Here is a 15,626-nt window from a genome sequence, read left to right as displayed (position 1 = left end):
CATGAAGTAGCATATGGAAACATGGCCAGCCAAACCAGGCACAAAGAAGGGGATCACCATTCTCAGGGTCTCCCTTTCCCTTTTTGGGGCCCCATCAGAGTGTGAAATGGCTGAGGCTAGCACAAGACGGTGGGATGGAACAACAGGAGACTCTCTCCAGGGCTAGGACAGGACCCTGGCTGAGCTCTTTGTCTGTTTGTTTGAAAAGCCCTGGTCAGCATCATGCCCTGTGGTATGTGGGAGGTGGGTGTTAACCCATCTGTGCTAGGAGGACCTCAGCTCTCCCTCTAGAAAATGACCCACAGCACAGAGAAGGGACATGGCCAGTGGGGATGGTCAGGGAGGGCTTCCTGGAGAAGGTGGGACAGCTGACCTCAGCCTGAGCTGGGTCCCCTCACTGACGGTCTTAGCCAATGCCTCCCTGAGGCAGAGGAATTGCCAGAAAAGGAAGCCTAGGGATGTCTCACCCTCCAGCTCCTTGGCTTCCTCCTGTCCATCCTGGGCCAAGGCCACATGACCTACCAGTGCTCCCAGACTGACTGATCTGGTCACATTAATGCCCAGGCTGAAGTCTCTGCTCAGAGTGACCTCCAGCCCATCTGACCTCTGCCAGAGGGACCTCCGGATCACCTGACTCTAGTCACATGAAGTCCCAGACTGACTGACCCCACCCAGAGTGACGAGATGACTGCCAGGCCATCTGACTTTGCCCAAAATGACCACCAAATTGACGGACCCCAGGCCAACCAACCCTGGCCAAAGTGACCCCTAACCCAGATGACTCCTACCAACTGACCTCAGTCAGGGTGGCTGTCCTCCAAGACTGGCTGACCCCCCAGCCAAAATGACTCCCTCTCCCTAGTCAGTGTCCTGCAGACTGACTGCCCTGAGTCAGAGTGAGCCCAGGGCAAATGACCAAAGCCCCGGCTGACCGGCATGCTCTGTCAGCCCACCCCCAGCCCCATTTCTCTGGGCCAGGCCCAATTCCAGTCACAGCCCAGAAGGGTAACAGCGATGGGGCCAGGCTCTCTGAGGAGGGCCCCACCCCACCTCTTCCCCAGTTCACCCTGGGATGGGAACAATCAGCCCTCCCAGCCCCAGGAAAAGCCCTCCATCGCCTCCAGCCTGGTGGGCTCAGGAGCCAGGAGCCCTAAAGCCAAGTCTCAGCGCCTGCTGGGGACCCAAAGAACCCAGAGGCCAACGGCCCAGCAGAGAAATCTAAAACGGACTTTTTGGTCAGAGCAAGAATGGTAGCAGGGAATCCCTCTCAGCTCCATCCATGCAGACATGGGCACGGCCACACACACATCAACACCACCACGGGGGCTGCCACTTACCACCAGGTCCACCATGGCTCCAAGTGAATCCTCAGAGCAACCCAGAGATAGGTACTATTATTGTTCCTACTTTGCAGATGGAAACGGAGGCACAGAGAGACCATGTTGCTTGCCCAAGGTCACACAGCTGCAAAGTACAGAAGCTGGGACTTAAATAAGTTATCTCTATTCAAGGAGACTATTGTTAATTGCCATGGAGTCGATGCCAACTCATGGTGACCCTTGTGTGCAGAGAGAGCTGCTCCATAGGGTTTTCAAGCAGACCACCAGGCCTGTCTTCCAAGGTACCTCTAGGTGGGCTGGAACTGCCAACCTTTTGGCTAGCAGTTGTGCGCTTAACCGTTTGTGCCACCCAGGGACTCCTTGAGGAGAACAAGCACACATTTTTAAAAAAAAGAGCCCTGACATTCTGCTCGCCACGTGTGCTAATTCAGTTTCATTCAAAGGATATTTATTCACTGACACTTAGAACAAAGCTGTCCCAGGCTGGCACAATGAGAGGCGTGAGGCTGATTCAGACTCTGCCCTGCCCTCAGGGCCCTCCCAGTCTGGCAAGGGGTGAAAGACTGAGACAACGCAGAGAGCGGTCAAAGCCACAAGGGAGGGTGAGAATGTGCATGGGGGCTCAGGGGAGCCAGGGATCTCAGGCGGTGGTGGTTGCAGGGAAGAGGCTTCCTGGAACGGGTGCATCTGAGCTCAGCCCGGAAGGATGGGTATCGTTTTAGCTAGTAAAGATGGGCATAAGGGCATTTGAGGCAAAGGGCCTCACAGTAGCAAAGGAAGGCAGTAACATGGTTTGTGTAGGGCTCAGAGAGGAGCCCAGATTGGCTGAAGCTGTGGGAGATGAGACTGGAGGGAGTGGGGGCTGCAGCCAGATCATGGAGGGCCTTAGACGCCAGGGTGAGGAGTTTGGCCTCATTTCAAATCGGGGAACTGCAGAAGGTGTATAGCAGGAGAGTGTCTGGATTCAGGTGACACAACTGATACCTCCTATACACCATAGAGGAGGGAGCATGGCTTCTCCAGAGGGCACTGGAGGGAGCTTGGGACCAAGCCACCATGAGATCCGGAGTCAGATGTCACCAACTGCTAAGGAAACGGGGCTGAAGTCCCCACCTTGGATGCAAAAAACACACACCCCAGTCACAGCCAGAAAGATGCACAATACACACACACACACACATACACACACAGCCCCACACTCAAACATTCATATGAACAGCCCCTTCCCCCAGCGTAGTCAAAGCTTGGGGGACACAGTCTCAGCTGGACCAAGGAGAGGGAGAGAACCAAGTACCCCATATCTACCGGGGGCCTCCCTGAGAGAGTAGGCTGGGACAACCAGGACCCCTACTGCGTCCCCCAGCCCCAGCTCAAACTGGCCCAGCTACATTCCTTAGCTAATCTCCCCAATCTGGCGGGCGGTTGCCTGAGCAACCGTCAGCCACAATTTGGGAAGGCAGGGGGATGGTTTCTCCACATCCGGCTGGGCTCTAGATGGGGTGATATAAGGGGTAAAGCAACCTCTGGAGGTGGGGCCACACCCTGGGAGGGGGTCTCCTGATGTGAGAGTCTCCATGCCTCCCTCCATGTGTGCGTTTCCATGTGAGGGGTGTGTGTGGTATGGGGTGGTTGGGGGTGTGTGTGCACATGCATGCATGCTTGCACATGTGTGCTTGTACATGTATGGCTGTGACAGTGACAGTTTGGTACCAACTCACACACACTCAGCTGAATGGCAGGGGACCTGGGTCCTATTCCTGCTGAGCCTCTAGGGCAGGTGACTTGCCCTCTCTGAACCACTGCTTCTCACCTATGAAATGAGAATAGGAAACCAGGGGATCGCTAAGGTGGCTGGCTTCCAGCTCTGGGACTCTGATTCCATTTGTGTGAGTATGCATATGAGCAAGAACGATTTGGGGGCAGAGAGAGATACTATGGAGGGTGAGGTATGTGAGGGTGAGCATGGGTGTCTGAAAGTGTTGGTCTCCCAGGAAGCATGCTCCTAGGAAGTTGTGAGTGTGTAGACATGTATTTACGTGCAGAGGTGCGTGGGCACATTCAGTGATACCCATGTGCCTATTGTAGAGGTGAGTGCACGTGGTGGGGCAGGGGGGAGGTGTATGTGTGTGCGCATGCCTCTGTGTATGTGTGTGTGTGTATCACCCACATGTGTGCACCAGATTTTTCCTCCCCACCAGACAAGGAAAAGGTATTCTGTGCCAACTGCGGCTATAGCCACCACCACAATGTTTTCTGAAGACCCAAAGTAAACACAGCCTGTTTGCAATGAGATTTTTTCCCTTTGGTTTGCCAATAGAACACCCAGTTCCCCAGGGCGGCCCCAGGAGAAACAAAACTTCTCTGACAGGGAGCAAACTTAGGGGCTGTGTTCACAACCAACTCCGAACACAGCCCCAGCTCTGGCCTGGGGAACCCAAACACAATCCCAATGACAGCCCTGGTCTATTTCATCAGCCGAAGCCACACCCCTACCTAGGTAGCCCAACCCAACCCTGGAACCAATGCTGGCCTCTCATCCAACCCACCCCTATTGAGTGATCTCCGCCCCAACTACAGCTCCTTCTCAGGCCAGCTAAGCCCCACCTCCTCTCCACCCGAGATTAGGGACTGTCTCGTGCCTTTGAACCCCATCCCCAAGCCCTGGGTACAGCAGATGGTCAACAGCGGCTGGACTTATTGACCCCATGACCCAAGCTAATCTGACCCTGATCAACCCCACCCAGCCTCAAGGACCATGCCTACAACCCAGAGGCCTGGCCCAGCCCCTCTCATTCCTGTCCTCACTCAGATCGCCACATCCAGCCTACACCAGGGCTCCCTGGAGCTACTGGCCAGAGCCCTGAATAAATGACGAGCAACTAATTAAGGGCAGGGCTGACAGCCATATGCTGGTCTTCTAAACACCCAGGGTTCAGCACAGCTGCAACCAGGGAGAACACTCAGGGCCAGGTCATAGGAAAAGAAAACAGAGCTGGCACCACCCACAGGGGCCAACACAGAGCCTGGCAATGCCAACATTCTGCCATCTCCACTGACAGTGAAAGAAAGCCAACTACAGCAGGGGGAACTTAAGCCAGACCCACCGCCCATCTCCCTGATCAATTTACACTGAAAATCCCAGAGCTAATGGTAGAGCTGCCATATTGGCAGTATAAGGGAGGCAGGGTGGTTCAGTGGCAGGATCCTCCCCTGGCATGCAGGAGACCTGGGTCCAATTCCTGGCCAATATACCTCATGAACAGCTACCACCAGTCTGTCAGTGGAGGCTTGAGTGTGCTATGATGCTGTACCGGTTTCAGCAGAACTGCCAGACTAAGATAGGCTAGGAAGAAAGGCCTGCCAATCTACTTCTGAAAATCAGACAATGAAAGCGCTATGGATCACAACAGTCTGATCCACAACTGATCACAGGGCACGGGGTCGCCATGAACTGAGGACCAACTCAACAGCAGCTAACAGCAACAACAAGGGGAAGGCACAGGGTGGGTGGGATGCCACACAGAGGTGAAGGGCCCAATGGAGGGCTGTGCTGTTCAGAGGTACGGTGGGCAAAGAGTACAGAGACCCTGCGTCATTTAAAGATGCCGTGCAGAGCAGAGGGGCAGAGGGCTGTGCGTGGCCCTGTGCAGTGGGAAGAGCTGTACTTTATAAAGGTATCATGGAGAATAGAGGTTACGTAGTGCCATGTTAGCGTGTCTGGGTGCACAGGCTCCCTGCATTGTAGCCGCCCCTCACTGCACAGGGTTATACAACACCGGAGAGCAGAGCACACCGTGTCCACAGATCCCAGGCAGACGTCTAGCAAAGTATGGCCAAAGTGGTCAGTGCCATGACACATCACAGAAGTGGGCACAACCCGGAGTTGCATAGAGGCACCGCATACCAGTGCAATGCAGTGCAGTGCCATTAGTGGTACCCGGGGCAGGCGTGCAGTTATACACGGTAGGCGTGTGGAGGAATGCCAAGGTGGTAAGTTCAAGCCTACTAGCTCTTCTCCCTCTCCTGACACCAGCACAGGGCCAGGCATATAGAAGAGGGTGCACTGAAAGAACGTGCCCAGTGTAGGCCTGCAGAGCATACAGGGATACAGGGAAGGGGAAGGATCAGTGGGGTACAGAGGGAACTGCTGGGTGTGGAAACCCAGTGTGGATTACAAACTCAATGCAGTCCCAAGGAACGGCGGTAGAAAGTGGCACAAAATGGAGTGCAGTGAAGATGCAGTGTGGAACAGCGGATTCCAGGCAAAGGCTCTAGGTCTTGAAATCCAGCAGAGTGCATACAACCCAACACTGAGCAGGTATGTGGCAGCACAGGTGTGCTATAGAGGCCCATGGCAGTAATCTAGGACAGTGCACAGATGCAGTGCTGGGATACTGCACAAAGGGGCTGCCCTCCAAATCTCAGGTCAAGAGGGTGGTCCGAAGCTGCAGTGTAGGTAGAGATTCCCTGAACAGCGTGCAATGTGGAGTGGAGGTGCGCTGCAGTAGGGTGCTCATGCAGAGGTGTTGTTTAGCTGGCACTTCCAACAGAAACCTGGGAAGGACACAAGCCAGCACCCCAGTGGTAATACAGTGAAAGGCCGAGATGCCACAGGAGGCAGTGTTCCAAGAGCAGTGGTGCAGTGTAAAGCACTGGGTCCAGAGAAGGTCCAGACTCAATGCAGTGCAATGAAGCATTGGAACAGAAGTGCTATGTTAAGGCAAAGCTGCACTGTGCTGGCAGTGCAAAGGCAGAATGCAGAGGGGCTGTGCCCAGAAACTCAGGCAAGTCCACGTGCCCAGTGCACTGCAGACACCCGCTGGAGTAATACAATGCAGTGGAGGGACACCACGTAACACAACGATGAAACATTGTGGTGGAATGCCATCTGTTGGTACAGTGCAGTGGTGCAGTGTGAGGAGCCATGCCCCAAACCCAAGAGAGTCCATATGCCCAATGCAATATAGACTGCCCAGCGAGGAACTGCAGTGTGGGACAGAAACGCTCTATGATGCAAACATACCAGGTGACCATAGAAAGGCATGTGTTAGTCTCGGGCAGTGGTGCAGTGTGCAGGGGCTCTGTCCAGAATCTGGGAGAGTCCACCTTCCCAATGTATTGCTGCCATCCAGCAGACTAATAACAGCATAGAAGACTGCTGCAAAGGTACAAATGGCAGTACAAATGCAGGACGGACGTAAGTACAATGGGACAAGGCAGAGGTGGAGTGTTCAGAAACTCAGACGAGCCCACACACCCAGTGCAATGGAGAATCCCAATGCAGTCATCAGAGTACAGCTGAGATGCAGTGCACGGCAAGCATGCAATGCAGTGGTCCCGTCATGAAGTCCTGGGTCCAGCCACCCCAGAGCGCACACATCCAGGGCAGTCCAGAGCAGCACGTCAAACATAGCCGGGAGGGTTGCAGATGCCTCCCAGTGATACACTGGAGGGAAGAGGAGCCCACGCCACTGGAAAACTGTGCCTTCAGCTCTGCCAGGCTGGGCTGGCTCACCCCACAGGTTGGGGCCTGAGGCCTTGTCTGCTTGTGGGTTTCCCATCATTCTGCCCCTCACGCCCAGCGTCTTCCACCCAGTGACTCTGCAAGGGCACAGCATGAAGCCGCTGCCACCCTCAGGACAGGCAGCCCAGAACTGAGCACATTATCCAGGTATTTATATCTGAGCAGGGCCCCAGCTCACTGGCAGGCAAAGAATGAAGTCAGATTCTGCTGAAAAGCTTTGGACAATTAAAGCACATCCCCTGGCCCCCAGCCCAGGGCAGGAGAGTGTAGGGCAGGACAGAGAAGACAGAGAGGAAGACCTATGGGATCAGGCTCTGGCACAGAGTGGGCAGGGAGTGAGTTGAACAAGGGAGAGGGTGTATAAGGGGAGCCAGACTCAACCAACATGGCTAGTCACCCCAGCCCCATCATCACCGCTCCCAGACCTGGACTTCATCAGAAGCCAAGAACAAAGTTTTCTGAGCACACAGGAGGCACGTACACATACATCACACACATAAACTGAAAAACCAAGTCAGTTGTCATCAAGTCAAGTAGAACTGCCCCATACGGTTTCCTAGGCTGTAAATCTTTATGGATCTAGACTACCACCTGGGTTCAAACTGCTGATCCATCAATTAGCAAGCTGAGTGCTTAACCACTGCACTACCAGAGTTCCTTACCACACACATACATACACAATAGTTAAAATTTATACAGTGCTAATTATATGCAGGACCTGTTCTAAACTATATATGCGTATATATACAATATAAGCTCACGACAACCCTGTTATTATCCCCATTTCACAAATAAGAAAACTGAAGCCCAGAGCGGTTAAGTAATTTGGCCAAGTGTTACATGACTAGTAAGCTGTGGAGCCAGGATTAGAACCCAGGTGGTCTGGCTCACAGGTCCATGCTCTTAACCAGCACACTCTAGGTATAAAGATATATTTACACATGTGCACAACCACAAGGGTGCACATATACATACATGTGCACACACACATACACACGTGCATACATTCTGAGTGATGTATTTCCCACTGTCTCAGCTGAGACCCACCTATCCTGTCCAAATAGGTTTCTGAAACCTCCCAGTTGTCACCTTCATCCCCCAGCTGTCCCCAGCCCCCAGGTGTTCCCCCATACCAGCTGTCCCTTTGTCCTCCAGCTATCCCCCAAAACCCCAGTTGTCCCCACCCCACAGCTGTTCCTTCATCCTTCATTGTCCCCAACCTCCGGATATTCCCATCCCCCAGATATATCTTCATCCCCAGTTATCTCCTGCCCCCCATGTGGCTCCCATCCCCCAGCTGTCACCCTGTCTCCAGCTGTGACCTTGCCCATCCAATATCCCCACCACATTCCTTCCCAATTCCCCCATTCCAATTGCTCCCCCAGCTTCTGCCCTCAAACTCCAAAACCTCAAGCAGCCCCCATAAAGCCCCTTTCTCCTCAACCCTTCAGATTTAGCACTGTGTGCTGGAGTTCTGCACCCTGCCAAGAACTCTTGGGTCATCCCGTAACAGCTTCTTCTGGTTCTCCCCCAGCCATCCTGCAGGCAATGGCAGCTGCTGCCCAGAGCCAGCCAAGGGAGCAAACCAGCCCCACCCATGGCTGCCCTCAGTTCCACCCCATCCCAGCTTTGCCTACACATCTGGGTTCACACCAAGGCCCATGCTTAGTGTGCATCCGCCAGGTACAAGGCCCTGGAGGCACAGAGATGACCAAGACCCAGCCCAGCCTTCAGGGAGCCCTCGGTGTACACATATGCACACTGCCATATGTACATTATGGGAGACATCTGACCAACTGTGCCCAGAGGGTTCTGGGAAGACTTCACTGGGAAAGTGACATCAGTGCTGGGCTCTAAGGGCTGAGAAGTAGGCAGACCTCCACAGGTGAGAGGAGTTGGGGGCAATCTCAGCAAAAGGATTGGGATGTGCAGAGGTTCAGAGGCAGGAAAGGGCATGGCAGGTTCTGGGACCAGCAAATCATCTGGTGATCCTGGATCAGGAGGTGGGTGAGGAGGAGTGGGGTGCAAGGGAGGAGAGGCATAACATGAGGCTACGGTAGAAGGCAAGGGCTGGATCATACAAGAACTCAGATGCCATGTCAGGGTTTGGGTTGTATTCCTTGGGTGCTGGGAGGCTTCAGTTGGACACAAGGGAGTGGCAGTATCCTATGTCTTTCTTAGAAAGGTCATTCTAGTCACTGGGCAATGGAAGGATTGGAGAGTAAGAGGCTGAAGGCAGAATGGAGACAAAGGAGAGAGCTATTGCAATAGTCCAGGCAGCAAATAATGGAGCTGGGGAGAAAAGGACATGGATTCAACAAAACCCTTTTCAATGGCAGTGAGTGATGGCCCATCCAAACCAATTCTAATCCCTGTGGTGGCCAGGCCTCACTAAAGATGATGCAGGTCTCACACGCCTAGACCAGCACTGTCAACACACCTTCCTGTGATGATGGAAATGTGCTCCACCTGCGCTGTCCAATATGGTAGCCATTGGCCATGTGTGACTATTGAAGACTTGAAATCTGGCTAGTGCAACTGAGGAATAAAATTTTTATTTTAAGTAATTTAGATTTAATTAGCCACATGTGGCTAAGTGGCCACTGTATTATAGGGTGCTGGTGTAGAAAAAAGGGACCCTGCTGGTGCAGTGGTTAAAACACTTGGCTGCTAATCAAAAGGTTAGTGGGTCCATAGGAGAAAGATGTAGCAATCTGCATCTGTAAAGATTTACAGCCTGGGAAACCCTATGGGGCAGCTCTACTCTATCATATAGGGCCGCTATGAGTCGAATTCACCTCAACGGCAGTGGTTTGGTACAGAACATTCCCATCATTGTAGAAAGTTCTATTGGCTAACACAGCTCTAGACTGACTAGCCTTTCCTCTGTGGTTCTAACCATGGAGAAAAAGAACCATTGCAGTCTCCTCCAGAGACTCCTGGCTTTGGGCCCTCAAGGGAGATCAGAAGGCAAGCCCCAAGGAAGAGGGTGGCAGAGGCTGAGCTGGCACAGCCCTGGTTCCTGGTCAATACCGGGGCAGAGTCACTAGGATACTCTCCACCCAACCCATGCACCCCATTCCTGGATACAAAGACACCCCACAGAAGACATCAGGGCACCTCCACACCTAAATATACAAATAGATACACCAACATCCAGACTCACAAACACATGGATGCTCCCTTCCAACACATGGACACCTCATTCCTGGATGCATAGATATCCCTACCCTCAGATGTCCAGACACCCAGAGATCCGGACAGCCCAAACCTAGACTCAACACAGAGACACTCCAGCACTTGAACTCCCATTAACTTGAGGACTACCAGACACCAGGATACGCCCACCTCCAGACCCAGAGATGCTGGGATGTCCTTATGTTTGAACACTCTGAACCTCCCACATCCTGATACTAGGACACCAACACATCAAATCTGAGACACCGTCTACCAAAACAGTTCTGCACTCAAACCCCAGGAATTCAACACTTGGGTACCCAGGCACCCTAATATCAGGTTACCCAGTCATCAAAGCAGCTGGTTACCTCCCCACCCAGACTCAGATCCCAGCACACCTGAGTAATCAGATGGCTGGACACCTGACAGGCCACACATGTGTCCTGTGCCCCAAGCTACAATCACACACACACACACACACACACACACACACACCCCACTGTGACCACCCAGATGCCAGGGCCATACCCACACACACTCTAACAGAGGCTGGTCAGGCCCTGTTGTGGCCAGCTACAGGTACCTCTCTCCCTGCCCTCCAGCTCACAAGCAGCTGAGACAGAAGCTGTGACCCCACTGGCCCACCCCAAGATCTGAGACTGAGAAGCCAGGAGGTCTGCCAGGAAGCCCTCCTCCCCTTTGAATGCAAAGCCCTCCATCCCTCCACCCCCTCTCCAGACACCCAGACTGACAGTTGGGACTGATGCTGCCTTACCAACTGCCGAGGCCTCCAACACAAAGGGCTGGGGCTGGGGCTGCTGGCTGGATGGCCAGGCCAGCTGCAGGGGGAGGGGCTGGAGGACAGTGGGAGGCAGTGCGGGACCTGGGTAGAGGGGCTGGCAGGCAGGAGATCCGCTTCCTTCCCTCTCTGCCAGTTAGGGCCTTCACTTCCCCAACTCACAGCTCCCAGATGACACCCTCTACATGGCCTTTTCACAACAGAACACCATCCCTCCAGCAGAATTTTCCAGATTCCTGAAGGAAAAACCTATTTTCTTAATCCCTACCTCCAGTGGAGTCAGTGCGCCCCCTTCTGGGGACTCCAGCTCTGAACTTGACCCACTCCACTCCAGCCATTCTTTAAAGCCACATATATTTACTCAGCACTGTGCAGGCCAGGCCTTCTGCCTTCACTAAGGATTCAGAAGTGAACTAAATATCCCATCCCTGCCCCCAGTGATCTCACAGACAGGTGAGGGAAACAGGAACAATAAACTGTCGTTACAATAATTACAAGCACACACACACACACACCCATTGCCTTGGAGTCAATTTCAACTCATAGAGACCTTATATAACAGAGTAGAACTGCCCCATAGGGTTTCCAAGGAGTGGCTGGCAGATTCAAACTGCCAACCTTTTGGTTAGCAGTGAGATCTTAACCACTGAGCCACCAGGGTTCCACAATAATTACAATGCTATGTAAAAATTCAATCAGCAACCCGCCCACCCCCACTCCAGGACAGAGTAACCAGGGAAGGCTTCAGGGAGGAGGTTAAGTCTAAACTGAGACCCGAATGAGGAGCAGGAGTTTGTCAGGCAAAGAGGTGGAGTTAGGGAATCCTGGGGAGAAAGCACAGCTTTTGCAAAGACCCAGAGAGATGGTGGTTAACAGGCATTTAGGGAGCCGTTGGTAAGTGAATCACAAGATGCAAAAGGCAAGTGGCAGAGTTGTTGGGGCTGGACAGGCAGGCAGGGGCTAGAGCAGGTGGCTGGGCCAAGGGGGAGGGACTTGGCCCAGAAGGCAATGGAGAACCCTTGAAGGATTCTGAATGCTTTAAACCATGAGTTTTAGGAAGATCCTGGGCACTGTGGAGAGAGGGATGGAGGGAAGAGACTGAGGCCTTCCTGCAGGTGAGAGGTGGCTGGGGATGGAGAGAGAGAATGGGAAAGTTGAAAGAGGCCCTGAGAAAGACACAAGGAGAGGATGCATCTGAATGCAGGGAGGGCAACTTGGCAGGGAAGGAGGTAGAAGGAGGAAGAGGGGCACAAAACACCCCCTGCAACTCTGGCTAACCGAGGCCTGCAAACCCAAGTCACCCTACAAGCCCAGCTTATTGATGAAAGAATGGAAGGATGGTGGTGTGCCCCAAGCAAGTGGGGTACCCATTCTGGATTTTCCCTGACCCGGGAGCTGGGCAGAAGGCTGCCCAGGAGCTCAGTGCCCTCTCCAACCCCCCCTCCCCGGCCATGGCCACTGTCACTGATGTCCACTGAGTCCCCTCCCCCAGCCACAGTGAGAAGGGAAGGCTGCCCAGACAAGCCATTATTGCCCAACCTGAAACCACTGGGCAGCCTCTCCCTCATTCCTGCCGTTCACAACTCCAGCCACCGGAAGGACAAAATGAGCTAGAACACAACAGAATAATTACTGCCAAGTTTGCATGGTTGAGAGACTTCACAAGACCCAGAGGGCATGCAGAAGCTGGGCTGACTACTCAGATTGGGGTAGGGGGTGACCCCCCCCCTTCTGTTAAGGGCTTGGCTTCTGAATTACACTCTTATACCAAGCTACAAGAGTACCAGGAACTCTACCCACAGCGGGCCACTCGAGTTTTGCAGATGAGTAAACAGGCTTAGAAGTGAAGTGGTTTTGCCTGAGATCACAGACAGCAAGTGGCAGAGGCAGATTTTGAACCCAGGTCCCTCTGGCCTCAAATCACAGCCTCCAGAGCTCTGTAATAGCCCTTAAACCCGCCTTTTGTTCCCTTACTCTCACAAGCAAGCCTTGCTTTACAATCTGCCAAGTGCCATACACCGTTATTACTACCCCAGAAGCATAGGAGGAAACTGAGGCCTCAAGAAGGTCTCAGTCCCAAACCTTAGTTCTTGACAGTTTCCCCCTGCTGGCAGGAGTTCGGGGCATGAGAGGGTCCTCCGAATAACGATGATGCTGGGGGGTGGGGGGAAGCATAGAGCGCCCAGTGGGTTTGAACTAGGGTGGGGGAGGGGTACAGTTGCAGCGGAGGAGTGGTAGGCGGGGACAGGAGGGACGTCGCCTTGGGCGTCTCTCCTGCACCGCGAGGTCAAAGCTAAAGCTGGACCCCGAGCGCGGAGTCAGCGGCAGGGGCGTTCGGAGAAGCCCAGAGAGCTCTGGCCGAGAGGCCTGAGGGGGCGACCGGGCCGCGAACTCTATCCTGGGGAGGCCAGTTCTCGGAGGCCGGCGGCCGGGAGGAGCCTCCCCAGGGCTCAGCTCGGATCCCCGCCCCGGGCGTCTCCCCGTTACCCGGCGCCTGGGTCCTGGGCTTGAGCCGCCCAACAAGGAGGAGGGGGTGCTGAGGCCCCGGGAGGAGGAGACCATCCCTGCCCCAGGGGAGGGGTAGGACGGCACTCGGCTGGAGAGGCAAAGCTCCGGGATCCGCGGTCACGTGGGGTTTTTCTCGGGGGACGAGGTTAGACACACACACACACTCAGACCCACGGTTCACAACGCACGCTCCGGATACACACATTGAGATAGACGATCTCACACACACGTACATACACACTCCACAGGACACCAGACTCGGAAACACCCAGAGACAGCGCGATAACAGCAGACAGAAGCGCGGAGACACACGCGCGCACACACACACTCACGCACTCTCTCACACACACACGTACACACACGGCGGTCCACGCCGGCTGGAGGCCGCACAAAGTTGCAGAGTCGACCCAGGGAGTGTCCCCGGAGACCCCGGCGGTCCGCGGCGCCCTGGGCGCACACGAGAGGAGGCGCCGTCCGGCAACCAAGACCCAGGCCCTCGCGCGCCCCGACGTCGCAGCCCCGCCCCGGCACAACCCCCGCCACCGCCCTCGGCGCAGCGCGGCCCGGCCACCGCAGGAGCGCTCGCCGGCCCGGCCGCCCCCGCCCCCGCCGGGGCCCCAGCCAGGCCCCCCAGCCGCCGGCCCGGGCAGCCCCGCGGCCCCGGCGCGGCTCGGATCCGCCGCCCGCCAGCGCCGCTCCGAACTTGTGAAACAACAAAACAGCCCGACATGTCGGAGTCGGCGGCCGCGGGCCCCCAAGCCTCTCTGGAGCCTCAGGCCCCGCCCGACCGGGCGGGGGGCGCCACCGCGACAACTTGTTCCGGCCCCGCGTGGCCACACACGCGCACACACACACACACACCCTAGCACCGCCCCCTCGGGCGGCCCCGGGCCCCGGCACACACAACCCCGGCCCAGGCGCGCACACACAACATTCCTGGACACGCAGCCAGCACGCACGGACACACTAACACACTCACATCCGTTCCAGACACGCTCCTACACACGCATTCCCGGCACACTTGACATTCACTCGGACCCACGCAGCCCCCGGCGGTGCACACCACACACCCAGACACTCTCATACGTACACATCGCGCACACAGCACACGGACACACGTTCCGGACTGGTTCCTACACCTTCACATACGTACACGTATCCCACAAGCACACACACCACACACACATTCCCTGACCCACACTCGGGCAAAATACAGCGTACTCTCGGCCACACACGCAACACAAATACACAACACATTCTCAGACACACAACAAACAGCACTCCCACTATGGTAGACAAAACGCAAACAAATCCAACACATTTGCAGATACAACTCCAGTCACACAACGAAACTCAGATGCACCCACAACCCACTTGGCCTCACAAACACTACACACTGGAAGACACACAAGACACTCAGCGCACACCCAATACCTCGATGCACACATTCACGAGAACATACTCGTAGTCACACAACACACAGCACCTTTTCTTGCACACATAACTCACGGACACACAACATTTGCAGCCACACATCCTGAGCACACGATCGCACAGCCAACACTCAGACACACACAGGGAGCACATTCGTAACGCCCAGTCACCCCACACTCACACTTTCTTCCAAGCTACGCCACGGGCCCGGAGGGCTCGGAGGGGCAAGCTTGGTCCGACCGCCGCTCGCTTACCTGCTGGAGTCTCGGTCTCCGGCGCGCAGAGCTGGAAGGTGAGCGCCAGGACCAGCGCCTGGGCGCGAGCCATCATGCGCCGCCGCCTGCCTCGGGGCCCGGCGCGGGGGGCGCCGCCACCAGAGCCCAAGCCGAGCCCGAGGCGAGCCGGAGCCGAGCGGAGCTGCGCGGCGCGGCGCGGAGCGGGACTGGCGCCGAGTCCAGAGCGGGAGCCGGAGCGAGCGGGGCGCTGACGTCAGGCCCGGCCGAGCGTTCCGCGGTCTCGCAACGCCCCCTGCTGGCTGCTGGGCGCACTGCTGCCCCGTCTGGCCGCCCGCGGGTTCGGGCGCTCCCTTCCCCCACTCCCGCACCCCTGCCTAGAGATCTTGCGTCCTGATCTAGACACGCACTGGTCTCTACACTGACTGGGCACTGATATTCTCCGACGACTACCCTCACTGTACACACCTGCTTCTAGTTGGCGCTCTCAGGACAGTGAACCAGGAACAACGAACGGCCTCTCTGTGCCATATAATACTTGAATCCCTTCCACCTTGGCCCCTCCAAATGCGCGTTCGCACAGCCCTTCAAGGATCTGGCGTTGCGTGCCC

The 15,626-nt window shown here is 55.4% G+C and overlaps 1 protein-coding gene across 9 annotated transcripts in view; it reads right to left on the bottom strand.

Moving 5' to 3' along the window:
- The window catches only part of PTPRU (protein tyrosine phosphatase receptor type U), a 98,727-nt gene extending 83,478 nt beyond the window's left edge, over positions 1 to 15,249 (bottom strand). For 3 of the 9 annotated variants that reach the window (XM_049878488.1, XM_049878493.1, XM_049878492.1), the window contains exon 1: positions 15,037 to 15,249. In XM_049878488.1, the coding sequence (XP_049734445.1) occupies positions 15,037 to 15,112 (76 nt within the window). In that variant the 5' untranslated portion in view covers positions 15,113 to 15,249. Of the gene's footprint in view, positions 1 to 1,337; positions 3,781 to 15,036 lie in introns of those variants that run through there. The other 6 variants (XM_049878487.1, XM_049878490.1, XM_049878494.1 and 3 more) reach the window with 3 other exon arrangements.
- Between the last annotated feature and the right edge of the window lie 377 nt (positions 15,250 to 15,626).

This window comes from Elephas maximus, chromosome 3 (assembly GCF_024166365.1).
Source record: "Elephas maximus indicus isolate mEleMax1 chromosome 3, mEleMax1 primary haplotype, whole genome shotgun sequence".
NCBI lineage: Eukaryota > Metazoa > Chordata > Mammalia > Proboscidea > Elephantidae > Elephas > Elephas maximus.
This window is presented reverse-complemented; position numbering and strand designations above follow the sequence as displayed.